General features: G+C 45.3%; 1 protein-coding gene across 4 annotated transcripts; it reads right to left on the bottom strand.

Annotated features, from left to right (window-relative positions):
- Positions 1-10153: 10153 nt before the first annotated feature.
- FUT10 (fucosyltransferase 10) lies at positions 10154-23147 on the bottom strand. 4 transcript variants are annotated; one of them, XM_051642340.1, is made up of 5 exons: positions 23015-23147; positions 20950-21149; positions 18210-18492; positions 13215-14050; positions 10154-10396 (listed from the first exon to the last, which is right to left on the bottom strand). In XM_051642340.1, the coding sequence occupies exons 2-5, from the start codon at positions 21025-21027 to the stop codon at positions 10172-10174; spliced, it is 1422 nt and encodes a 473-aa protein (XP_051498300.1). In that variant the 5' UTR covers positions 21028-21149; positions 23015-23147; the 3' UTR covers positions 10154-10171. The 4 variants fall into 4 exon arrangements, with proteins under 4 accessions (XP_051498300.1, XP_051498301.1, XP_051498302.1 ...); XM_051642341.1 differs by having other exon boundaries at positions 10165-10396; positions 20950-21146; XM_051642342.1 differs by lacking the exon at positions 23015-23147 and adding an exon at positions 22593-22611 and having other exon boundaries at positions 10165-10396.
- Positions 23148-27578: the final 4431 nt, after the last annotated feature.

The raw sequence follows: 27578 nt of genomic DNA, 5'->3' as shown, positions 1-27578 counted from the left end.
TCCTTTGGACCTTTGATGCTCCAGATCATGCTTCAAGCCTTTGCTTCCAATTTAGAGTGGAGCCCAGAGATCAAGAAGCACTGCTGAGTAGAGAGAGGAACCCTTCACCAGTGACAGTAGTCCCAGAAAAACTGTCCTGCACACCTGTCCCCTGTGCTTCAACAGCAGAAGGACTTCAGACCAGCTTCTCTGTGGCAGAGACTCATTTGAAGCTGGAGCAGGGCTTTTCAACCAAACGGGTTGAAAAACGACCAAAGCTCTGCTGTACCATCCTGCAATGACAAACTGCACTGACAGTCAAGGTGATGTCCCTGTGGCCACTGCCTGCTGCCTGCATTCCTGGTCATTTTTTAGCTCTGGCTTTGGCTCTAGTCATTAGGCCAGAGAGTCCAAATGTGACCTCTCAGCAGAAGAAGGATGTTCCTTTTAATTCTAAGATTAAGCCTTTTTCAGGCAATGAAGGGGTCTTTCCTGATTATTGTTTGAATCTACTTCAATTATTAGGGTTTTTTGTGTGTACTGCTTCCACCCCTGAAATGGATCTTTTTGGGTTTCTGTGGTCTTTGTGCAAAATATATGGCATGGAGAGAAAGGATGTATTTTTGCTGAGTTGGGGAAAATGGCAAACAACCAAATGCATCAGTCAGGAACAATGAGTAATAGCTTTGAATGCAAACAACTGTTAGCAGCACATTTTAGTGCATTAATAATTTACACTCCACTGAAAGTTTAATTTATTTTGTGGCATAGTTACAAAAGGCACACATGATCCTGGGGATAATGGATCTATAGTGACCCTATGACTCCTCCTAGGTAGCCATAACCTGACTGCCAGGTCTCTTGGTTTCATCACAGTTTTGCTGTACAATCTGTACAGTGTCTTTCTCACCATGCTAATGGCTGGAACAGGGGTGTGTGAGGGACGAGCCCTCAGGACTGGTACTTGCTGGAATTGGTGTCAAACCCCCATTGTAATCCCTCAAATTCTTGTTTGCATCCCGAAAGGCCTGCCTGAGAGGACGGAGACAATGCTGATGCCCTGCATATGGGCTGCAGCCTGTGTGTACGAGGATTGAGGTAAGGACAATGATTGAGGGGTGGAGAGGCAGAGGTCCTCCAGCTGCTCAATCTGTCCTGGTTTGTGCCAGGATGAAGCTGATTTTCCTTCTGACTTTTTTTTTTCCTTCAGTAAGCTCTCTTTTAACTAGCAGCAAGTGTTCCAGCCAGTGGACTGATAACACCAGAATGTTAATGTTACTGCCAAGACTCCAAGGTCACATCTTTGCTCTGCCAGCTCAGACGCTACCGGAAGATCTATGATCCCCCCATCAGAGGCTGAATTAGACAGAGAGCAAAACTGGCCAGAGATATTCCATTCCAAATATCTACTTAAGCTCAGAGGAAGGTCAGAGATCACAAAAGACAACTTCCTTCCTGCTTCTTCTTCCCTTCTCTTCTGTCCATGGCCAGTGTCCAGGGAGGACTCCGTCCATCCATCACCATCAACCCTTAGACCTGAGCTCTCCTGACCCTTGTCACTCTGTGCTCTCTCCAGCAGCTCCGGGACTTTTGGGACTGTTCACAGCTCAAGAGATGTCGTGGGAATTGCTGGAGGTGGAAGGAGGGAAGAGGCTTCTGTACATCTCTGAACACATGTATATAATTGTACATATTTTCTTTTATCATTAGTGTTTAAATAAAGCTGTGTAGTTTAGTTTTCAATTCAGAGCGTCTCTCTCCTCATTCTCTTTCCTTCCCTACCTGGGTGGGAGGGGATTGAGAGCATTGTTGTCGAACCTAAGTCAAGTGGTGACAACTATTTATTGGCACCGAATGTAGAGCTCTATTTTAAGCCCAGGCTATAAATTCTCACTAATTGGGAGTGTTCAAAATTCCATCTCTGGTGGGAGGAATCCCTCAGATAGCAATGGGCAACACTTCTGCTGAATTTCATGATGGATTGTAAACTGAACAGACACTTTCTGCAATGTATCTGCTAGACCTTTTTCCTAACATGCAATTGTACATGTGGTGTGCAGCCAAGAGCATTCTGCTCTGTGCGGCTGCTCTTGTGATTGTTTTATGGTTTGTCAACAGAACTGTAGCCATAATCAACCACATAATTACCAGCCTAGTGATCACAGGGTTTTTGACACTGATCTTTCTGGGGGTACTGTGTGTATACAGTTACGGTATACAGTATAAAGTCAATGGAAAGGTCTGTGTTGGTAATGGACCAGTTTTACCTCTCTGTTTTCTCTCAAGGTGAATCTCCCAGCTCTTGATCTGAACAGCGTTGTTGCAGCAGGGATGCTTCTGCTGAATGTTTATAATGTATTGTGGATGCGTAGGGTGAGGTGTTGTTCCACTCATTACCAATCCCCCACAGGCAATGCTGCTGCCACCACCACTGCTGCCACCACTCGTGATACTGCCTCCACCACTGCTGCTGATGCCACCACTAATGCTGCTACAAAAACAGCTGCTTCTGCAAAGACTAAGTCCACTCCCATTCAAATCAAGCTAGTTAATCCTGTGACCAGGAGCAAAACAAAGTTGAAACGCTCCTCCTTTTCTGCCCGCTCCTGTCTGAGACATCCAGAGTTTCTTCAAGCAACAACAGAGACTGAAATTGAGGAAGCTCAATTCTAAATCAGGTGATGGAGCAGGTACCTCTCAAACAGATAAAGGAGCAGGCCCTTCTCAAGCAGATAAAAAACTCAGGCCACTCTCAAGCAGATAGAACAGCAGGCACTCCTCAATCAGATGACAACAATGACCTTGTCCAGCCTTTCTCTATGAAGGAACTACATCTCATAAAAAAGGACTTCACTCGCACTGACAATGAGGGAATTCTTCCTTGGTTGCTCTAATGCTTTGATAGTGGTGCTGAAACCTACAACGTGGATGAGACAGAAGCCAAGCAGTTGGGATCCCTGGCCAGGGATGCTGGTATTGACAGAGCACTTGGTAGTAAGACGGGAACTACCACCCTGTGGGACCAACTTCTTTCAGCTGTGAGGGAGAGATGCCCACACAAGGTTGACACTGAATGGTGCCGAAGCAGAACACCCACTCTTGAGAAAGCCATCACATACTTGAGAGAAACAGCTGTGCAAGAGGTGATCTATGATAAAGATGGACTTACAAATCCTGATGATGTTTCGTGCGACACACAAATGTTCCGGAGGTTTGCACAGGCTGTACCAGCAGCACATGCCCAGATATTCTCCTTCATGGGGTGCTTTGATGATGATGCAAGACCAACTGTGTGTGAAGTGGCTTTCTAAGCTCAACAGTATGGAGACATGATCTCTGATTCCCTTCAGTTCCACACCTCAGCCATTGAACAACTGATTGACAGAAGGAATAAGATGCTGAACAGATGGGGAGGTAAACCCCAGAATCTCCCTAGAGACAACTGGTCACGTGTTGCAGCTAGTAAGAGGAGACATCCTGCTATGAGACAGCAGCAAGAGAGATGGGACTCACTTTGACACCACCTGTGGTCTCTCTTGAGTTGTTATTTTAAAGGGAACATGAGAATCTGGGACAAGAGACCCACTGCTTTTCTCCAGATACGCATACAAGAGCTCCTAAACAGAACAAAGGCAGGAGATGGTTCTTCCAAGAAGAAGGCTGTACCAGTCAACAACCAGAGTGGTGCTTCTACCTCAAATGCTCAATATTAGAGTTGCCCTGCCTCCAGCCAGGATGAGGAGAGGGACAACCGAGTTTACTGAACTGTGTGGATTTGGTGGCCTGGCACATCAGAACCACAAACATGCTTGCTCATCCTTGTGAAACAAGGAAACTCAGCCTATAAAACGGGGCTGCGATGCTGGGCTTCAGGAGGGAGCCTCACTGACACCAACCCTCCCCCGTTGGCTGGCCCAGCACTGGATTGAGAACTGGTGATTCTCTATTATCTATCTCTCTAAACTTTTATTCTCCTACTGTCACTCTGTTCCTAAAATCATTAAGTAATGCAAGGCCTAACCACAATGCTTGTCTCAGGTTGTGCAGTTTAAACATATATATTGTACTCTTGTGATCTTAATGTCAGCCTTTATGATCATGCAGCCTAAGATCCATATTCCTTCTATAGTTTTAATTAAGCCTAATTCAAATACAGACATTGAGTGTCATTTCACCTTAATCTGATCAAGGGTTATAAAACAGTCGAGCATTTCCTTGGGCCATGACATGTTAATCACTCTCACTGGGAGAGCCAGGTCTGAGACAAAGGTTGGATCCAGCTGCACTCAGGTTCCTCTCTGAGAAGGAGTTTAGAAAGCAAGGGTGTCCCATCTGAATCTTCATGGGCTGCCCTTTCTGAGTTGTGAGAGAGTGCAGGATGAGAGCACTTGGTTGTCCATATAAAAGAAAAGAAGGTGTTCTGAGGCCTAGCCATGACAAAGACATAGCTGTAACTGCAAAGTGGGCAAACCAAAACATTCAGAAATGTTGCCTGTAACAGTGGAAAACATACAATTAGCTTCCAAACCTCATAACCCTGGAGGTCTTGCTGAACCATTAATCATGCATTGTTGCTTTCATCTCCAGGTTGCAGCTGCAGCACTTCAAGTTGCCTTGGATTCTGTCCTGCCCCAAGGCCATCAGAAAGCAACATGCAGCCTCTTCCCACTTAGTGTGGCTTTCTGTATGCAGAAGACTGGCAAGTCAAATGCCCCACAGGTTAGAGATGCCAGGTTTTTCCCCTGTACCAAGGCAGAGGGATACAGCCTCTGGCTAAGTTTCTTTCAGTAATGCTTATACCAGATTCTCACCTCACTCCAGTTTCAGGATGGACAGCAAGTGAACAGAAGCAAAAGGAGAAGGTAAGTCATTTGTGATTTGTGTGTGTGTGGTTTAGAGATGGGACTGGGAATGCAAAATGGATTGATCTTCGTGATATTGGTGATGCCCAAACTTTCCATAATATTTCAGGGCAAACTCCCTGTTTTTTTAAAGGACCAGTTACACAAGTATTCTTCATTCAGCCTTAATTTGCAACCTTACTAAGCTTCGTTTTTTTCCCTGCAGAACATATGTATATGTATTAAACAAGATTGTTTCAAGACATTTGGTTCATCAGATGCAAAATAGCTGGCTCTATGCCCTATTTTTTTCCAAGGCTGGAGAGTTAAGCAATCAGCAAATAGCAGTAGGTTTTTAATAATTAGTTAATTAACCCTGAATTTGGGAAACTCACTAAAAACAAGGTCTGCACATGAGGGTTCAATGGTTTAAAAACACTTAGAGGGGGAATGTCAGCTAGCAGGACACAGCAGATTATGTCCACACCACACCACAATACACTCCCTGGCCTTCCATCTTTCCTGCTGCTGGAAAAAGTGCTCATGTGAAGGGTAATTCAGATGAGCTCTCTCTTTTCATTAATTACACAGAGAGAGCCTGACTTAAACCTCCACCTGTTCTTCTGAACAGTTCCCACAGAGCTGTGCAGTATGTGGCTCTACTATGCCAGCTACATGGTGCCTCCCCACCAGTCTCCTGATGCACACACAGCAGTGACAGGCTGTTCTACAGAACCATGCAGCCACCCTCATGGTATTTCATGTTAGGCTAATGTTGTGCTGCTGATGTAACAGGGCATTCCCTGCTTTGCAAATGTACACTACTGGCATCGAGGTACTTGGCTTTCTTTAAGGCCTGCCACAAGAAAGCCTTTGGCTTTGCCTCTCTAAAATGCTGCATGAGGGAGCAAGGCCAGGATTTGACCTCTGATACCCACGATGCACAGTTGTGCACCAAGAATATAGGACTGAGGCTCGTCTTGCATTTAAATGAATGCAGTCAAATACCTCCTTATATTTATTTTCTCTAATCACATTCCCAGCCATCAGCTTGCTGTTCATTTTCTGGGGTAAATACTCCATTGTTCCTCTAATGTATGCCCAGCACAGCAATCTCAGATGATCTTCTCCCATCTGTGTTAACACCCCCAGCCTGCCAGGCCTGCTAAAGGAAATAAAACAAGGCAAATGTGTTGGCTAGCATCGGTGTTAAGGAGATTACTGAAGAACAAGCAAATATGCAAAAATGAACAAATCTGGGAAAAATAGCTTGAATGGCCGGAGCTCAGAGGAGGAAAAAATTTCTGAACCTGAAGTTTGTGCACACTTAGGATCAAAAAAATGTCGTAGGAGAGCCCCCATCACTAGAGTGCTGCAGGAAGGCAGGAGGAGGCAGAGCATCCCAGGTGAAGGATGGGCCCAACTGCAGAACATTCTGTTATGGGACACAGGATGCAGCTGTCAAAGGCTTGTGAGTTGTCGCCAGGGGATGGAGTAACACAAGCGGTGGTGTGGGGGCATCTGCTGCCGACTGGCTCACGAAGAGATGAAGCAGCTCTTAGACAGTTGGAGGAAGCCTTATGATGGCAGGACCCCATATACCTACAGGACTTTTCCCACCAGCAATTGTTTCTGGAAGGGCCCATGGCTGGGGCACAAAACATCTGCTCTGAGTGGAGCCAACTGGGCAGCACGCCCACCAGAGTGGGAGGCTGCTGCACCACAAGCAGGGCATGAATGGCAGAGGTGGTGATGGAGGGCAGGGCCAGCCACAGCCCAGTGATCACCCAGCAGGTTGACAGGGATGAAGGAGGTCAAGATTGAGACAGAAGTCCAGAAGGTTGGTCGGGGTCAGCACCAGACCTCAAAAGCAGCTCTGACGTGACAACCCCAGGTGAGGCTATTCCCTGCTCCTAACTTGAGCTGCTTCCCTATAGCCTGATCCCAGGTATCACTGCACCAGGTAAACACTTGGCAGCCAGACCCCAAGGAGCACAGGGAGGATGCTTAGGCTCCTGACATTGTAAAAGTGAAGTAGAGAAATGTCTGCAAATATTTTCAGTGAAAAAACAACCCCCTTTGTGCCTTGTTTCCCTACACAACCAGATGCCTTTGAGGACAAGAGGCACAAGGGCACAGGTACATTGCAGGGGCTGGTGGAAGGCAGAGGCTTGATATACAAAGGCCATGGTATGAACTAAGAAGGGCAAAATGGGAGCAATCTCTGCTCCCATTTGTCTGTCCCCCAGTCCTGATTTTCACTGGGGAGGACTATGTCCAAGGGTGGCATCCAGGATCACCTTTTCCCAGGCTCTCCTGGCCCCACCAGTTCTGCTGCAGATTCCCAGACACACCTATAAGCTGACTGCAGGCAGCTTCTGAAGGGGCAGTCTGGTCTCAAGATTTTGTGTTTCAGATGCAAATGCCACTGCAGGCTCAGAGGCCACTAACATGTATAACTCCCAGGGCAGCTAATGGATGCGACTTCATGAGAATAAATGCAAGCCCAGTAAAAACTGTCTGTGTCTCATATCCCACAACAGGGGAAATCAGTACAGCCTGTTACAATTATGCAAGAGGTTGGGAAGCATGCCCTCAATTCTTCCAGAATCAGCTCTTATTGTTGAAAATACAGAGTTTTTCTCTACCTTTTTGCTGTTGACTTTGTAAAGTTAATAAATAAATAAATAAATAAATAAATTTAAAAAATAAAATCTGTGCCATCCAGGATGTACATATGCCTGCATGCCAAACTGGATTCTTCTGTTGGCTACAATTCCAACCCTATACATGGCAGGAAGACTACCAAATCAGCACAAACAAACAAAAACCCAAACAAAAACAAAACCAACCTCACAACCCAAAACCAAACAACCAAAAGAGACTGGTCAGCTGCTTCTGCTTATTCCTTCTCAGAGCAGTAGGGGGAGAAAAGAGATCCACTTAAAATTCACAGTGGTCAGTCTTTCTTACACTTGATTAGCCTGCACAAATAAATCCTCACCATAAGTTGCCCATGGCAATGTTCACTAGGACTTCCCTTTATTCAGCACAGGAAACAATCCTCTATGGGGTGATTGCAGTCCATGAGACCAAAGAGGTTAATCTGAACTAGCCTGTTGTAGCCAAGAGTTTAATGCTTTTCCTCTAGAAAGGATGCATTGTGAGAGGATCTTGTGAGGCCAAGTGACAGTTACCTTGTACTACAGCACAGCTTCAGCTAACTGCTCTGGGCAGTCATCTTTCTCCTGTGTATAGCAGTGGATGACAATGTTAACTCTTCTGAAACACCTGCCGACCTGCTGCTGACCACCTGAAATTTCAGAATGTTGGCTGTAAAACAGTTCCTTCAGTCTTCCTTTCCCTCCCTAATACCACCAAAGTAAAATGAGGGATAAGACACCATATACTCATTGAAACAAATATGCCTCCAAATATGTCTTTGGATAATATCTACCTCCCAGATTGCTCAGGAAGCTCAGGATCTGACTGATTCCACCAAGAAAACAAACAAAAAAAATAAATCAGTTCAGCTCTTGAGGTCTTTTAGCAACATGGCTTGAGATTTTTTACAAAGACAGTAAGAGATCACAAAAGGCGTGTTAGTACTTCATGCTGCAGCTATTGTGCCATCCTAAGAGGAAAAACAGTTTCATGGCAACTGGTGGGGATGCAGTTTGCTTTCTGAATATCGTGGGGTTTACGTCCAGCTCTCAGTCCTGATTTAGGAAAGTCTCTAAGTCTGGTGTAAATGCCACTTCCCTGAAGGACTTCATCTGTGGAGCTTAGTTATCATTTGCACTGTAGACCCCTGGGGAAGGAGTTAAAGACATGTCCAACAGATGCTGTGTGTGACACAGGCAAAACACTACTGGTGAGAAATGGCAGTTGCACTGTTTTTCTTGATCAAAACTAATTACATGCTCAAAGAAACAATGACCAATATTATACGGTTTGTGGCCACAAAACTGCTCTTTCTCTCACTAGATTTGAAAGTGATAAAATGCCACCAGCTATTTAGCAAGAAAATTTCTAGTGAGGAAACTTTTTCAAGGCAAGTAAATTTTGCAGCTGAATTTCTTGGTGTAAATGCTATTCCCATCATTCCTTATGGTTACCCATTCATGAAACAGCCAGATGCTTGATAACAATCGTAAAACAGCCTGCTACAAGGAGCAAGTACATGGAAATTACTATAGAAATGTGCCTTTCTAGCAATGTGATGAACTTCATATTAGTAGTTACATTTCCTGTGTCATCATACATGGGCATGTGAATGTCATCTGAATGGCTCCTACATACATATAATGCCATTTTGCAGATCCTGTGAAGTTGACTCCTCCATAGACGGAGGCTGGAAGAACTTGGGATGAAAACTGCAGCAGTCTGTGTACCAGGCAAATGTGTGTCCTTTGGCAAGTGATGACTAAGATCATAGAGTTTTTTTCTCTGTCAAATGAAGTAATTTGGGGGTTTCTGTGCTAAAACAGGTAGGGTGCTTGCTTACCACTTCTTGTGCCTGTTGAAGACATAGCACCAATGCACTCTCAGTTTTATCCCTGCCCTTTCAAGCACACAAGTTCATGTTTCTACGTGATACAAACACTAGCCCATCATCAGAAAGTCAAAAAAGTAAACCAGATTGAGGCCAGCCCTGTTTCTAGGGAGTGGAGATATTCATGTGCTCTGCTTATTTTTAGCAGAAGATGGTGGGTAAATCTGAGCCAGCACGTTTTTCATTCCGTCTGTCCCTGGACACTAACAGATGCTGTTTCCTTGTGCCAAGCACTAGCGCACTTTACACTGGCACTCAGTGTCAGGACACAAAGCCTGCCAAGTGCCTGCTAAATCTGCTGATGCCAGGAAAATTGATAATTATCAGCTGGCCAGGGACACAGTCCCACATTTTTCCTCTACCTCCAAAGCAGCAGAGCAGCTGTACCAGTGCAATTATGTCAGCTGGTCTCCATCTCATGGCTATCCACACAACAAAGGAGGGTCCTGAGCTGAAGCCACAGACACAGGTATGTATCTAAAGTTGGAGGGAGACCCATCTGCTTTGAGAACCCTGACAACTTCTGCCTTTATGCTGAAACATGTGAAGTAATGACAATTAATACAAAAATAAATAATTCTAAAGATACACAGATATATATATGTGTGTGTGTACACATCACCTGGCCGGGTGATTCTATTGTTTAGCACTCCTTAGTACCCCTCGAGCACTGAACTTACTAAATTCAGTCTTACAGGTCTACTTCCTGTGGCTCCTATGTATGATAAGGTCACCTACAAAAGAAAAATCCACAGACACCTCTGAGGAGCTCCCTCCATTTTACTGGTCATTGTGTTTATTCTTTGAATACAAGCATCCAAAATTCCTGAGCTGTAAAATTCCTGTTCCTTTCCACCAGGTGCCTCAGGGCCAAGGCTTCTTTCTTGGATTGCTCAAAGCTTGCTTTCCACATCTCTTGGAGAGACGTCCAACCAGGGTTTGAAGACGAGAACCAGAACGCCTCCGGTTTGGGGCAGCTCAGATGGTTAACCTGAGCTTTCCACCTCTGGGGCGGCCGTCCCTGGCAATGGAGAGAAATAAAGTAGGTTATTCAGGGACCCTGGCAGACAGCAAAGAAAGGTGCTATTCCATTTGTAAACTATCAAAGCATGTCAGTGACATTTTCCTTCCCACTACAGGCTCTAGCCATGTCCCTGCAGATGTTAAAGGGGATGCTTTCCCCAAAGCGTCCAGGACAAGGCATGGACGAGAGCTGACAAGAGCCAGAGTCTCATATCAGGTCTGGCTGAAAATGAGCAGCACCAGCCCACCCACACTGAAATTGTAAAGTAAGGAGACCTGTTTTCATAATTATATTCTGGTTTAATCTTAAATATGTACACATTTAATGAGATCCTTTATAAGGAGAAAAAAAAGACAATCCATTAATCTGACCAGGAGAGCAAACCGATCTTCATAGTCTTCTTGACTAGAATGCCAGAAAAGCATGAGGAAGGAATATCTGTATCTAACATATTCTACTCCCTTCCATGGTTGTATTCCTAACTTAGAGAGGACTTCTGTCCAGATTTGCACCAGATTAAAAACAGAAAAGCCTGATTAAATGTAATACTTACCTATTTGCACCCTCCATCACTTCAGCTGACCTTAGTAACAAAATGCTTTCTTCTTTTCCCTTCTACTGGCTGATGACATTGATACTGCTCAGACTGTGAACTATATATGGCCTAATGGATACAGGACAGGTGTAGGATACTAGAGACACTGGAGAGTTTCATTACTGGGCACAAAAAGGGGTTTTTGATTCATGCTGATAACTAAGCTCATGGAGCATTTGAAAGATGGCTACTGATTCTTGGTACACAAACATGAAAACTTTAAAGGAATGTGGCAATTAAACTGAGCATCCACCAACTCAGATACATATGTGGGTTTTGCTTCATAGAATCATAGAATCATCACAGTTGGAAAAGACCTCCAAGATCATAAAGTCCAACCCTACAATCCCTAACCACCAAAACATCTCCTGAAACACTATGTCTACCCATTTCTTGAATGCCTCCAGGGGACGGTTTGCCTGCTCCCCGGGCAGCCTGTTCCAATGCCTCACCACTCTTTCTGTGAATAAATTCTTCCTCATATCCAATCTGAACTTCCCCTGGCACAACTTGACCCCATTTCCTCTTGTCGTATCGCTGGTCACTAGGGAGAAGAGGCCAACACCCACCTCACTACAATGTCCTCTAAGGTAGCTGTAGAGAGCAATGAGGTCTCCCCTCAGCCTCCTCTTCTCCAGGCTGAACAGCCCCAGCTCTCTCAGCCTCTACTCCTAAGACCTGTTCTCCAGACCCCTAATCAGCCTTGTTGCCCTTCTCTGCACTCTCTCCAGCACCTTGATGTTCTTCCTATACTGTGGTGTCCAAAACTGCACACAGTGCTCAAGCTGCAGCCTCACCAAGGCAGGATCACCTCCCTGGTCCTGCTGGTCACACTATTCCTGATGCAGGCCAGGATGGTTTTGGCCTTCTTGGCCACCTGGGCACACTGCTGGCTCATGTTCAGCCAGCTGTCAATTGACACCCCCAGGTCCCTCTCTCCAGCCACTGCTCCCCAAGCCTGTAGTGCTGCCAGGGGTTGTTGTGGCCAAAGTGCAGGACCCAACATTTGGCCTTATTGAATCTCATGCCACTGGCCTTCATCCATCTGTCAAGCCTGTCCAGATCCCTCTGCGGAGCCTCCCTGCCCTCAAGCAGGTCGACACTCCCACCCAGCTTAGTGCCATCTGCAAACTCACTGAGGGTGCACTGTATCCCCTCATCCAAGTCATCAATGAAGATGTTAAACAGGAGCGGCCCCAGCACTGAGCCCTGGGGAACACCACTTGTGACTGGCCACCAACTGGATTGAACTCCACTCAACACAACTCTTGGAACCTGGCCACTCAACCAGTTTTTTATCCAGCAAAGGGTGTTGCACATCCAAGCTACGAGCAGCCAGGTTCTCTAGGAGAATGCTGTGGGAAACCTTGTCAAAGGCCTTGCTAAAGTCAAGGTAGACAACATCCACAGGCCTTCCCTCAGCCAACAAGCAGGTCACCCTGTCATAGAAGACGATGACGTTAGTTATTACTGAGCGAGAGGGGTGGCCAAGACTCTATCTCTACACTGACTAGTGGATGGCAGCAAATGCCTTGTGGGGTTGGCTAAAACAGTGGCAGCAGAACAAATGGCAGCGAAAGGGTAAACTTATTTGGGTTGCTGACCTGTGGAAGGACATTGCAGCTTGGGTAGAGAAACTGGTGGTAAAAGTGCATCATGTAGATGCACACGTGCCTCTGAGTCGAGCCACTGAGGAACATCAACACAACCAACGAGCAGATGAGGCTGCTCAAGTGTTCCAAGTAGACTTAGACGGGGAACACAAGGGTGAGCTCTTTCTGGCTTGATGCGTCCATGACACTTCAGGTCATCAGGGCTGAACAATCTAATAATATCTAACTGCCTATTGCAGCACTGAGTTGATTCTTAAAACACCTCCAAAAACAGAGATCTCACAAATTCTCTGGGCAGCCTAAAGCAAGTCAGCAAGTTAGGATACTTCCTGTAGCCTGACAAAATCCTCCTCTCTGAATAATTCAAGCCTTCTGCTAACACTCAGGAGTCGATGTACTCACTGAGCTTATGGACTTGTGCAGAATGAGGCACACATGATCTGGGCATGCATCCACACCTTCTGCTAACACCTGTTGAAGTGAGGATACACAGCCCAGTGGTACTGCAACAGCAACGGTTGCAAGCTGGCCAGAAATGTGATAACTACACATCCTGTGAGAAATATAAGCCTTTTAAAGCCTCTCTGAGACAAAAAGTCACAAGTACCTTTTCTTTCCTTCTGATGTTTTCCCACACTCTGTTACACACCATGCACTCAAAGGTGTCAATGTAATTGTCCTGGGCAACATCTTGCACTCCCCACTTGCGTTCCTTCATTGCTGTAAGCAGCCTTGGATTGGAAATGTCCCCTTTCAGTTTCCATTCTAGGTAGGACTCGTATTCTTGATCATTTGTATCCAGTGTTTTTATATAGTGGGCCAGCTCTCGAGGGTGTGAAAAACTGGATGCCAGGATTGCACTCTTGTTACTAGGAAGCCAGTCTATAATGCTCGGAGACCCAAAGTACACTGGTACCACTCCTAGCTTCAGTGGCCGCCAGAGTTTTTCCGTGATGTAATCTTCACAGATAGCATTTTCAAAAGCAAGAATGAACTTGTACTGTGCCAGTATTTCATGAAAGTTCACATCATCCATGGCAGCTGGATTTCTGAGATGCTGAGGAAGGTCTCTATTATGCAGGCATTCCCCGTAAGAGTCTACTTCAATGTGGCACATCAGCTCACGCACATAGCTGTCACGGTCAGAAGGAGGGTTGCAGTCAGACTGCACATATACAAGGGGTGCCAGCTTCTTCCTCAGGCTGTTCTTCATCTGCAGTGGGATCATGTACCGCAGCGATTTCAGGACCTCTACACCCTCAAGGTACTGAGTGGTCAGTGGTAGGTGTGAATGGCGGCTAAAGGTTGCAGTGTGGTTGAATAACGTGATGGTCGGTTTGTGGAAGAGTTTGTAGTTATTTTTTGGTGACTCTTCATGGAAAAGGGCCCACTCATGATAGTCTTTACGAGGGAGGGGCAGGCTGTCTATACCGAAGTCAGTACCTAGTCAAAAGAAAACGGTTTTTAGTCTGCCCCTACCGACCATGCCACGGTAACTACAATGACACACAAGTAGTTTTAGTTCAGTATCAGCCCTACAGCCGTCACATTTATGACATTGCATGGCAATATTGCAAAGAGAGCAATTAATGCAAGGACAAAGAGGTCTTACGATAAAACTGAATCTGGCAGACAAGGAACCTAGAGAAAGGGAATTAGTAGTATTAGAAATTGTTTCCTTTCAGGTCATATTAGTTTAAAGGTTTGTCATTTCAAAGGGTCACTAGGAATTTTATATTTTAATGCACTGAAATGACACTAAAAAGATGCATAATAATCCCCTGGTTCTGTAAATAGGGCAACAGGTGGTATTGCATCTGTCTATGATGTGAAGGAAATGCTGACTGCAGAGCTCAGTTTGGTTCTAGTAACAAAAAGGATGGTAAAACGTTGTACAGGGTTAATAAGAAAAAATACAGGAATTACTTCAAATCTTGGAAAGACATTATACTACAGACACTTTGGAAGCCAATCTACTTAGTTTATCAAAGAGATAATTAAGAGGTGCTGTATCACAGCTGCCTATGAGATACATAAAGAAGTAGCTTCTGGCAGAAGACAGCTCCTCAAACTAATGCCAATACTAGAAGAACAACCATGTCTTAACTTTAAAAACAGATCACTGCAGCTCCTTCTTCCTCCCTGCAAGGACAGGGAGCCTCCAGAACATAAGCAAGCTGTGGTGGAAACTCTAGGACAACCTAGAAGCCTTTTCTCAAAGGCTGGTCTGTGCAAAACTGAATCCAAAATACCAGCCTGTGAACCAACCCTGTACAGCACACATACAACCAGCCTTATTGCAGATTAAATGCAAAATTAGTGAATCTCCACTGAAAGACTTCCTGTCTCAGAAATGTATTTTTTTTACTGAAGTACAGGCACTGAATATACAAAACCTTGAACTGGTACAATCAAGCAAGGGCAGTTCACAAATAGGAACAAACAGTGAACAGCTCATTCAGAAAACACCACAAATCCCTTCCTAATGAACAACTAATTCTACCACCCCAGCCACACTGGTAACTTTTTCACTCTCTCTTCTATCCTTGATCTTAAACCACCGATGAGAAAAAAGAGGGAGCTAGCAAAAGAATTCTACTTTAGAAACTAATGAATAAACAAGGAAAAAAAAAAAAGTACTCAGTGGTCTTTGTGTCTGCATGAACCTGCCAAGTTGACTCCAAGGATGACCTTATAAAACCAGCATAAGACTTCACTGTTGCAGTGAAAATGATGTTACCTGGCAGTAACATAAAAACCTCCTATAAAGCAAGATCATTTAAGAGCATCAGGTAAGTTATTTTAAGGCCACTAAATATTTGACCTCCTGTTTTCCACTGAAGGGTGGTCTCAAGCCCTCAGCACTATATGGAGGAAGGGCTGTGCCACTCATTGAAAAATGCTACTTGCTGCCCCTGGTTTTGGTGTGTTATAGTGACACAAGAAGGTGAGGAAAATTGAAAATGCATAAAATTGTCACAGGCAAGCTTATGAGCCCTATCTGGTTTTGAAAAAAGTTTGTTCCAAGTGATGGCCAGAAGAGAAGCATCAGTGCATACAGACAATAATGAAATGCTGTGGATTGAAATCATAGTTCTTCAGCTGCCTCTCCCAGGGGTGCTCCCTCTTTAAGGTGGTATTGCAGGGAAGAGGGAAGGAAAATGCAGAAGAGAATGAGACAAGGAAAGGGATGAGAGACAGACAAAAATGCAACACATAAAACTTAGTAAGTAAGGAGATAATTAGGCAAAGAGGAACCTAAAGAAAAATGCACTATAGATCACAGAACACCAAAATGCCTGATTCTGATGTAACATTTAATCAATCTGAGTCCAGCAAGAAGACAAAAAGCTCTTCAGGATTAAAGGGAAGATAACATCAGCATGTTCCCTTCCCCGTGAGATGAAGGAAATGAGAATAATGAGGAAATATGAGAGGACAAAGAAATTGCAACAAGACTATAATTACAGAACTATTAATTAGGAATTCTTAGATGTGGCAAAGTGCAGAAGACAAAGACAGACATTGTCAGGAGAAGTTCTGTATCTTAGGAGACATCTTTCATTGAGGATTCATACTCTAAGGACTCAACACTCCAAGGCAGAAAAGCTTGGACATCCTCTTCCCTTAGGAGCAAGACCCCTGAGGCTCTGACAGAATGACACCAGATCCAGCTCATGCTGACTCAATTGCATTGGTGCTTTATGCTACATGCAAAATTCTGTGAAGTATGTGACACTGAAATGGTGTGCCTTTTCTCCTAAAAGCAGAGACAAAATTCTGCAAGTGGATGCCATGTCTCACTTCCAAAGAGGAGATGGAGGCACTAGACAAAGTCATCCCCTACACCTAAGGGCTTCCCAGACCAGAACAGTAAGTCAGGACATGCTGCAGAAAAACAGGTGTTCCTAGCAAAGCCGTTCTGCTGGAAAATACCTGTACCCCACATTTTTGCGTAATATTTTTCCTAGTTTTTGGATCATTCTTCTCTTGACCAGCTCACTGATGAAATATTAGGGGAAAATCAATGCAGTTTCTTTGGAAGGTGAAACGGCCCTCATCCAAACACAGCATGGAAATGCAGATGTTCAAGTTTTCACTCAGCAGGCTGTTTAGAGGGAAATTCTGGAACACCAAAATCTGCCTTTTTGCAGGCTCATAGCTCAGTGCATCAGGGTCTGTGTTTGCGAAGCTTTTCTGTATGGATGCAGCATTATTTTTCACCTTCAGTGACATCTGTGACCTTTGTCTCTACAGGATTTATCATTGTGAGATCACTTCTTTTGGTTTTAAAATAACTAACATTTTTGCTTATTTTGACACATCTTTACACAGTTCATAGCCAGAACGAGAAAAAAGAAAAACAAAACAAAACATGAAAGGGACAGTCTTTTGCCCAGCATTATAGTCCTTTAAAAATAAGTAAGTAAACTACGTCCACAACCATGCTAAAAATTAACAGTAATAGCCCTTCCAATGCTGAAACAGACAAACAGAATTCCTACCAGAGACCAAAACCACCAGACTTTAATGCTTTCATGTGATGCAAACCCAGCTTTCCTTGGTTTTAATTGGGTCAGCTTCTCATTCCTTTGCTGTTAATTCCTTCACTTTCATGCTCAACCACTGTATTATCAACTGACAAAGCCAACCTCCTTGGAACTCTGAAAAGACTAGTGATGAGAAGTTTTTCATCCACTGTTAACAATGAAGCTAAAGGCCCTTCTTTCCTATCTTTCCAGTTCACCTCTATCCTGACTCTGTGAATGAGATGCAGGATTCTGTTTTATTTTGTTTTGTTTCCAGAAAAAGGAGCTGAAGCTACCAGACACAGAAAAGCATTCTGAAGCATTGGCTTCATTTTTCCACCTCAGATTAACTTTCTATCTGAAAAGCAGCTGTTGGGGGGGGGGGGGGGGGGGGGGGGGGTGTGTGTGTGGAATCAAAACAAACAACCTAAGACCTACTTTTTAAAGATGCATCTTTTGTGCTATGTATACTCACTTTACAGAATAAGTAATGGGAAGTCTCTGAGGCAGCAGAGCCAGAGCAGCTCAGAAGGTTGCACTAGCTGCTGCTCCCTGTGCAAAATCAATAGGTTTCTTTCACTGCTTTCCATTTACAGTCTGCTAGCAACCTCTCAGCACATAAGGCAAGGGAGTCACACAGTTACCAGCAAGGGCATTATTTTTAGACAAAAGACTTCAGCAAGTGGAAAAAGGGCCTTACAGAACCTCTGCTAGGGGTGACAAGCTAGAAGACTGGAAAAAGCTGGCTTGATCTCAGACTTTCTTTTCATGACTTGGCAGCTATGGGAAATGATCACGGGAGCACATGATTGCAAAGCAGCATGAGACAAGACAACAGTCATCCCACAGACACACAGTCACTTTGCAGAGTACTTTTTCAGAGAACACTACTTTTTCAGAGAACATGCCTCTCTGGATCTCTGGTGATGGTATACAGCACCAGGAAAAGTTCAGCACAATTAACTGCTCAAGTTTCTTGAGCTCAGTGACTGCAACCTAGAATATTTAACCTCTAAAGGAAAATAACTGGGCAGGAGAAAAAGTTACTGCTTCAAAAATAAATAAATTCTTACCGTAAAACAGAAATGCTCTTGTCATCTCATTGTGCTGGTAGGTCTTGTTGACAGTAAAGAAGCAAACATCCCCTCTGCACTGACCCAATCTCCCTGTCTCTCCAGTCAGGGGAGACCACCACAGCAGGATGGGGTAGTGATTTACATCAGACTCTGTCTTCAATCTGATGTGAAGCTGCTTCTTAAACCGAAAAGGGTGTCTCTCCACAGGCTTTAATGGGCCACTGCGTAAACTGGAGTTTACCTCCACCTTCTCCTCTGAATTGACCAGTTCAGTGATAACCTTCAGGGAAATAAACATACATATCACAGCACATCACCATCATTAGCCAGGGCATCTGCTTGACAAATCAGAGTTCAAGCATCAAGCATTAACTAAGTCTGCATGTGAAAGTTTCTGTCAATCAAAGTGCATGCATTTCACTGACTGCAGCCATCATCCAGGTGATCTTATGTCAGAACAGCAAAAACTTTAGAATTAATTTGCAAGGAGGAGGAAGTACATTTCTGTAGTGAGATGTGGCCACTTCGTGTTATGATTTAACAACACAACTTCTCCTTTTTCCCTGGAAAAAGCACAAAGCAGAGAACAGCCAGGTTTCTCCTGGAAATCAACTGAAAAAAACCTCATAAGGTTTTAATGTCTCCATGTTGGTCATCCGTACTCACTCCTATTAATTTTTAAAACACTGACTGAATAAACCAGGTGCAGACAGGTCTTAAAGACAACGTAACTACAACTTCATAACTAGTTACAGGAGAAAATCCTATCTGTATGTGTAGACATGAAAGACCTACTAGTATAGACCATCACTTGCACAGCTGAAACCCTATGAGGAAACCTTACAAAATCTCCACTCATAGAACATAGGAAACACCTCTAACCATCAGCCATGAGACAGAAGTACTCAGAAAATCTGGGGGATATTTAGTGCCCATGAAGCTACCACTCCTTTCTACAGGTAGTACCTGCCATGAATGTCCTAGGGCAGAGAATCCTGTTGAGCAAAGGGACAGAAACAGTACCAGCAGGTACTGCCACAGGATACACAGCTCCTGCTCTTGCCTCTAATAAGAAAAAGACCTTCCTGTTGCTATGCAAACTGTTTTTTGTGCATCCACCTTCACAGCCAGTGCATAACGCCACCCCAGGAACAGCAGCAAGAATGATAGGGGAACTCAAACCCACCAGAAAGCTTTGGCCGCAGCACTTTTGCTTGTCAGATGGCTCTGAAGGAGGATATTGGAAAGCAGAAGAGTGTTGTTTATATTAAGTTGTTTCAAAACATTTATCTTCCCTCACATCTTCATGGCACATGTTCGTTTTGCTGTTTGTTGTATCATTTACTCTCTCTGTGTAGCAAAATACAGACTGTGGCCAGACTAAAAAGGCTTTTCTAGGACAGCACACACACAGGAGGCTGTGCAAAATGCAGCTGTACAGAAATACACAGAAAACACTCCCGCATTTGTGAGTGGACAAGATACCAGCTGGGGAAAAGATTCATACGTCTAATAGTTTGACAAGACATAACTGCAGCAATTATAATCAAAATAAGTTTATAACTACCTTATGTCCAGGTTTCTCCAGGAACATGCTTCTTCTCTGCTCCCAAATTTTCCCCTGGCAGAAGTTGAGGAGTCTCTGTAGAGAACTTCTCATAGCTCTCTCTGAACTTCTGAGGGTTGATACACCCCAACTCTATCAACAGCTACAGCAGTCCCAGCACCAGGTCACTGAGTTTCACAGTTCAGTGAACACTGCCAGACAAAAATCCCAGTGAGGCACAGGGAAGTTCTAGCCAGCTTCAAACCTGCTTACCCATGGAGGTGCAGCAGAGTCACAAACCCTCCCAATAAAGGTCCTTAAGACTTGCTAGCATTGCCTGTATGCTAGGGCAGCCATATCACCTCTGGATGCCTGTTCAGAGGAACAGAACTGAAAGTGGCTGTTGAGTGTCAGTGACTGCCCCCAAGAAACAGCTCCTATTTGGCAGAGGCAGCTAACCTGTGACAGGTGCCTCCAATGGGAGTTACCAGAGGTACTGGTCCAAACCAGAGCCTCAATTCAGAGCACAGCCCAAGCTGAAAGACATCTCTGGGGCAGATGCTGGCCCTCTCATGACAGAAGTCTCCTGCAGTCTCATGATGGCCAGCCAAGGCTGAGTCAATTTATCAAAAGTTGTTCTCTCCTAAAAAAAAAATCTAAGGTAACCTGCACCAGCTACCAAATAATATACCTCCACATGTATTTTTATCTCATACATTTCTTTACTGACCAGCTCCTGTATGTCCCAACACTAGGAATGGCCTTTGAGTCAGGACTGATGGCCAGATTTCCATCACCAATAAGTGATGTGCTCAGATTTCTTCTGTGTGTCCGTCACATTAGTATGAAATGGGACCAAACTTGCCTCCCTGCCTCATGAGTTCAAACACAGGTACAGGGGAGGCACTACTGGATGGAGACAACACAACACAGCATGGCACAGTACACCACTGCTGAGAAACTCCTCCAGGAACCAAGAAGCTCTACAAGGAAGGTGCTCTCTGTGTAATGCCACTTCTGGAATCAGTTATTACCACAAAGCCAATGCTGCTAACAGAGTTTCTTTAAACTATCTTGTTAAAGCACAGACTTGTAGGAAAAACATCTGTCTTTAATGCTCTCCCTCATCTGCCAGAATTGTGTCATACTTTGAGAGCGATCTCACACATATCTTCCCCCCTTGCCCTGTACCTGGATTGTCACAAGGAAAAAGGCAGCTGCAAAGCAGAAGCAAGATGCCCACAGTTTCTTCCTCCGCATCCTAATCATGCTGTTCTGCCAGGTCTGCCAGGGCACTTAGAGGTAGGCATCAGGAAGGCAGGCTCGTCTGAAGTCTTCAGCCTTTGCTGCAGGGCTTTCCCACTCCATCCTTACTCTTCTTGAGATGGCTGCTGAAAATGGGTAGAGCATCAAGAAAGAGCACTCCTCAAGCTCAGTGATTAACCTGATGTTTACCAATAGCTTTCTGTAGGTGCCAGAGCCACATTTTGAGCCAGGTATCCTATAAGTTGCCTGCATAAAAAACACTCTCTTGTACAGCCCCAGGCATCTACTCTCCCTCTGGTCATCCTGCACTTGGCATCCTCTCTGAGCAGGATCACACATGCTGTCAAACTTGCAGTCAGCACAGAGACAATGATGGGCCTGGCTGTCCTGTGCAGGAAGGGCAGCTGTTTTTCTGAGTTTCAAGTGGCAAACTGTGCTGCTTTTCAATAGACTTACAAACAGCAAGGAAAGACTTTCCTTCCCGAGGCAAGCCCTGGAAATGCTCCAGGTGGAGGCACACAACTAGCTGGGCCTTGGGACTTAATACACTGCAGTCTTCTGGGCCTTGTGTTCACCAGCATATCTAGCTGAATGTATGGAGAAAGTAATCATATAGCACACACACAAACTCTGTCCACACCAAAAAACATTTAAATTTAATATATTTCCCTTCCCCTGTAATCTTCATCTGTGCTGGTATGCCTCTCCTCAAATAACTCTTTGCCTTCCCTAATGCTTTTTTCAGCTTTCACAGTGCCCTCCTGTTTTGCTGCATGCTGAATGTTATCATGTGAAAATCCCAACTCCTGACAAAAGGTGCAAATTCCAGCTTCATCTTAAAAAAGTAGTATTTAAAAAGATGGGAGAAAGATAAGGTTTTATTTCTCAACATACAGAAGGAAAGTTTGAAAAGACAGGTATTCTGAAAGCTCAAAAAGCAGAAAAGCACACCCAAAAATGTTTAATAAATTGCTATTTTAGAACGCAGCTCCCTCAAAGATGCACCTCCTGTATTTAGGCTGGCTTCCTATAAAAAGAAGATCTATGTGATTACATTGTCTCCATGTGCTTGCACTTGTCAGCTTTCCCCGCATCTTAGTACCAGTCATAAGGCTCCAAAAACTTGACAAAGAGGGATGGATCCCAGGTCTGCTGCCTCACGTAGTGGTGCTGGCAGCTAGAGACAGAATTATCCTGTTTCTGCTTCCACTGCAACATGAGTTCATTCCTTCCCAACAACCACCAGAAAAGCCTCTTCAGTAAAACCTCACACAAAACCATGTTGTTTGAGTTCTGCTCTGCAAGGGACAGCTGCTTCTGAAGGTTTTGTGTGGGCATAAAACTGCACGGCTGCCAGTGGAGCACTTCCCCAGATCAGGCGGATCCTTTTATAAAGCCTCTGCATCTTCTGTGCCTCCTGCAGTATCGCCAAAATGGGGCACCAAGAGGGAAAGGAGCTGGATTCTGCCCACAGCCGTGTTGGTGAAAACCTACTCGAGGCACCCCCAAGAGCAGGACAGTATCTTTAATTTTGCCCTGCGAATGGCAAAAAGGCAGACTTCGATTACCCACGGCATGCCTCCTTACTCCCGCGAAGAGCAGTAATCGTCCCACTTTTAGGTGTCCTGTCCCAACTCCGCCGGCAAAGGTGGGCCTGGAGGGTCTTCCCACCTTGGTCAGGCCGACAGGAGGCCACGAACACTTTGAGGGAAGCAGGATAAATCGCCAACCCAGGCTACGCTGCGGGAGCAGCAGCTCCCTTGCAACTCCTTCCAAACTTCCTACCCACCTCTCCACGCCGCCCCTCCTCCCAGCCCCGTCTCGCTGCATTTCCCCGGGCTCAGCATCCCAACCCGGGGGCTCTGCCTGCCACCCCAACACCGCCCCTTCCCTCCCCGACGCTCAGCCCGTCTGGCCGCCCCGGCCGGGGCTGCAGCTCCTCGCCCGTGGGCCGGGCATCCTCCCGCCGGAGTCCCGCCGCTGTACTTACCCCGAGAAAGTGGCTCCCGCCTCACTGCCGCCTCTTGGTGGGTCTGAGGGGCTTTGGGGCCGTTTGTTCTTTCTTTTTTTTTTTTATTTTTTACTTTCAGTTTGTGCCCCTACTGGGTGCGCAGAGGAAGGCGGGGGCGAGCGCCGGGCGGGCGGCTCAGCCCATCCCTCTGCCCGCCCCGGGGCGGCTCTTTTCGGGGTCTCCAAGGCCCTGAGGAGGAGACGAGGGGACTTATCCCCCCGCATGCCACCCCCTCCGTCCCGCCTGAGTGCTTCTGCCTGCAACTCCCACGCTACAGGACCTCACACCCCCCCACACCCCCCAGAATAAATCTGCCCCCGTCACCGGTTTCTGCAGCTGTCAGAATAATTGCGCTTTTTAGGGTTGTTTGTTTTGTTTTTTGTTTTTTTGTTTTTTTTTACAACAGCGCCGATGTTTTAGCCGCTGGTAGGCTGAGGAGGACTTCACACTGCCTGCCTCCAGCCGGAGGGCTGCAGGAAAAGATGCAGCGCGTCACGGATGCTGCAGAAGGGGCGTCCCGGGGCCCTGCCGAGCCCTCGGGAAACCGTCCGGTCTGCCAGTCTGGAGTTTCCGGAGACGGGGCCCCCTCTTTACGCAGTTTTTGGCATTTGCTATTTGTAGGGAAAGGTACTTGCTACGAAAAGCTGGTTCTTGCTGGCTCAGGGCAGAGCTTGTATGTATCCAACCAATATAGGCACATGAACCATGCATGTTTGTATTTCTAGCATGTCTGTGTCATACATACAGCTCTGTATTAACATAGAGACATCTAATACCTTCACATCTCTTCAAATGTACTTGTATTTATGCACAAACAGTGGAAAGCACCATGTCTCCTCCATCTCACCCAGGCATGGCAGGCAAGGGAGATGCTAGAGGGGAGAGCGGAAGGAGAATGAATCCCAAAGGCAGCAGAGGGAGCACCTGATGTGCTTTAATTGAAGTGCATGAATGAAATAAATCACGCAAATGTTATGCACACCACTCATCTCCTAGCTCTGTGGTGGGCTAAGCCTGCAGCCTTCCCAAGAAGCTAACAGGGTACCCATCAGCCAACCTGAGTCCAGCCCTCTGCGACATGACATTTATGTCCACTCTTTGTTTAGAGCTCCATCACAGCTCTCCTCTTTGTTGCTTCTTCCCAAAGGTCCTGCCTAGCTGAGGGGGTTGTATTTTTAAGTAGAAGCTTCAGGTGGTGTGTGCTAATATTCTCTGTGATGCGTGTCTATAGGTAATGCAACGATGTACACTGAGCCAGAAGCCATGCAGCAAGAACCTCTAAGTATTACTTTGTAAAGCAGATCCATGCTAAGGCAAACTCTGGCTTTTGCAGGCCTGGTTAAGGCTTCCAGAGTGCCCTGAGGCTGAAAGCACTGAAGCTAGCACAGCACGAAGAGTGTGTAGTTCAGCAGGTTAAACTGAGTGGTTGGAGACAATCAGAAGCCTTATACAGTTTTAGAGGGATTTGCTGTGATTCCACGGGATTTTGCTCTGGTCCATAATTTTAAAACTCTTAGAGCTTTTAAGCTTCCTCAGTCAGTAGATCCTAAGTTGCTCTCATGAGCACACAACTTGGCTTGTAACAGCTTCCTGCAACAGGCTTGCTTTTCTCACTTACTATCCCTTAAGCCCTCAGAAGCAGTCCATAGACTCCAGCAACCCACAGGCTGAGACCGAAAACGCAGAACTAGTCCTGAGGGCACCGGATAGCTATCCTGCCTGCCATCCTCCCAGTGCTATCAGCAAGATACTCTTTCTTGGACCAGCTCCATCCAGTGGCTGGCGTCAGAGACGCTCGCTGTCATTTCTTGTGCTGCTATGCCACGCTCAGGAAATAGGCTCCTATTGCACGATCTGGTTCGTCTGCCATCCATGTTAAACAGCTGCTAAAGACGATGCAGCATAAACAATAGCAATGGCAGGTCATTTCATGTTGGTTCTTGAGGAATAAGGACCGAAAAACCGAAATAGTTGTTGAAACAGCAGAGCTAATAAACCATACTTCTTAGAGTTCTGTGTCTCAAGTGCTCCTTGCCTATGGAGAGCTGTTGGTATCTAATGAGCTCACAGTGCAAACTTCCCCTCCACAGGTCAGAAGCAGTGTCTTGTCTTTCTACTCTGTCTTATAAAACAGGATTTACTGCCTTTTGAGGTTTCTCTCACTCATATGCAGACATTTCCTCTTATCTGTTTATAATTTTCAACATATCTTGATTCTTTTTAGGCCCATCTTGCTTCTGTCTCTCTTTTAAAGAATGTTTTTTCATTTTATAACTTATTTTCCTTCACTTAAGCACAGCTAGATATGCCTTCTGTCTCTAGGTGTCTTCCTCCATTTCCTTTCTGTTCTATTCATTGTCCTTCAGACCAAAGCAAACTTTCAGCTGATTGCTCCTTTTTTTCCCCTTCATTATATTACTATAGTCTGTATTACTGTAATACCCAGGGGCACCTACCAAACTAGGCACCCCCAAAAGCCTCTGTATGAACATCCAGGCAGAAAAAAGTGAAGTCCCCAAGTGCACCATTAAAACAGAGCAGAAAAAAGGCAGAGAGACAAGGAAAGCACAGAGGTCAAGTGACTTCCCAAAGCAGATAAAGCTGCTGAGGGACAGCAGAAATAGAGGATCAGAGTCTTCCTTGTCCTGGATCTTGTGTTTCAATTTTCAGCCATGCATTTATACTTCCTCCTTGATGCTCTGGCACTATTCTTCTTGCTGTAAAATCATTGTAAAACACATGACACAGCTACAGGCCTTTCAACTGGAGCAGCTCAGAATTAGACTTTAACTCTTTCAACCTGTGATATTCAGGATGTGTTGTGCTTGTCTCAAGCAATCCAAGAGATAAATAATGTATTCAGACACTTATGGTGTCTGGTATTCGTCTGAGACATCCGAGAGATGAGCAGGGTTTAACAGAGATGTCTGGGCAACCCACCAACGGCAAAGACCCCCTTGAGATGTATCAAGTGCCACAGGAGAGTTTGGTGTGGGATGTGCTAAGATTGCAGACTAAAGGGGCACACAAGTGGTACCACAGCTGACACTGAGCAAGGACATCAGGTGATAACCAGGCCTTGAATTAATTAAGAGTCTGAGAGAGTGTTTTCATGTAAATCACCAACTTGGCAGAAAAGACTTAAGGTCTATTCAAATAATTGGACCAAAGGAATGCACGAGGTGATAAATAATTTTTGGTACACATGTGGAACAGTGATTGTGTGACCACCGTGGCATATCCCAGGAATTAACCGTCTAAAAGAGTGCCAGTCTCAAGACACCTCCTAGGACTGAACCACCACCTCCTTCTGGAGCTCTGGGTGGTGACTTTCCTTTAACTCTTTATTTCCTTTCCTGATCTTTCTCCTTTGTAGTTTAGGTTTAGTTATCACATCTGTTATAAGCTTATGATAAATATGTAGTTATATGTTTTACCAGCTGATCTGTACCTAAATAAAAGCCTGTTTGTGCACCTGATATTTTATTATCTTTGTTTTGCTCTGGTGGGATCACAAAGAATCTCCAGGTATCTGATTATCAGATCGTGACAGCACCACACATCAAATTATTTCCCACCTCCCTGAACACACAGCACAGATGCAGATGACTGCACAGCCCATACTACAACTATGCTTTGCCTGTCTTTAACACTCCTCTCTCTGAAGCATCTCAGCATGCCCCAGGTTACAAATCTGTAACACTGGGTCAGCTGCTTCTCCTAATGACTATCTTCATCTCAGCTACATTGTCCTACTGACCAACATCACTTTAGAGAATCTCCTGCCCAATTAGAGGATCTTTTTCAGTTTCACCCACTGGTTACAAGTGGCTGTTTCAAAGTCTCCTCTACTTCCACCCTTTACAGAGACCAGATTCTGCAGTCTTGCTCTGTCACGGAATCACGGAATTGACAGAGTTGGAAGGGACCACTAGAGATCATCCAGCCCAACTCCCCTGCTAAAGCAGGATCCCCTAGAGCACATTACTCAGGACTGCATCCAGGCAGGTCTTGAATATCTCCAGAAAAGGAGACTCCACAACCTCCCTGGGTAGCCTGTCCCAAGGCTCTGTCACCCTCACCATAAAGAAGTTTTTCCTCATATTTAAATGGAACTTTCCATGTTCCAGCTTGTGCCTGTTGCCCCTTGTCCTGTCACTGGGAACTACTGAAGAGTCTGGCTCCATCCTCCTTACACCCACCCTTTAGATACTTACAGGCTTTAATAAGGTCTTTTCTTGGCCTTCTCCAGGCAAAGGACTCCCAGCTCTCTCAGCCTTTCCTCATAAAGGAGATTCTCCAATCCCCCAATAATCTTTGTTGCTCTCCACTGGACTCTCTCGAGTAGTTCCCTGTCTCTCTTGAACTGGGGAGCCCAGACCTGGACACAGCATTCCACATGTGGCCTCACCAGGGCAGAGTAGAGGGGGAGAATGACTTCCTTGACCTACTGGCCACACTCTTCCTTATGCAACCCAGGATTCCACTGGCCTTGATGGCCACAAGGGAACATTGCAGGCTCATGGATAATTTACCATCTACC

This window comes from Apus apus, chromosome Z (genome assembly GCF_020740795.1).
Source record: "Apus apus isolate bApuApu2 chromosome Z, bApuApu2.pri.cur, whole genome shotgun sequence".
Classification (NCBI taxonomy): Eukaryota; Metazoa; Chordata; class Aves; order Apodiformes; family Apodidae; genus Apus; species Apus apus.
This window is presented reverse-complemented; position numbering and strand designations above follow the sequence as displayed.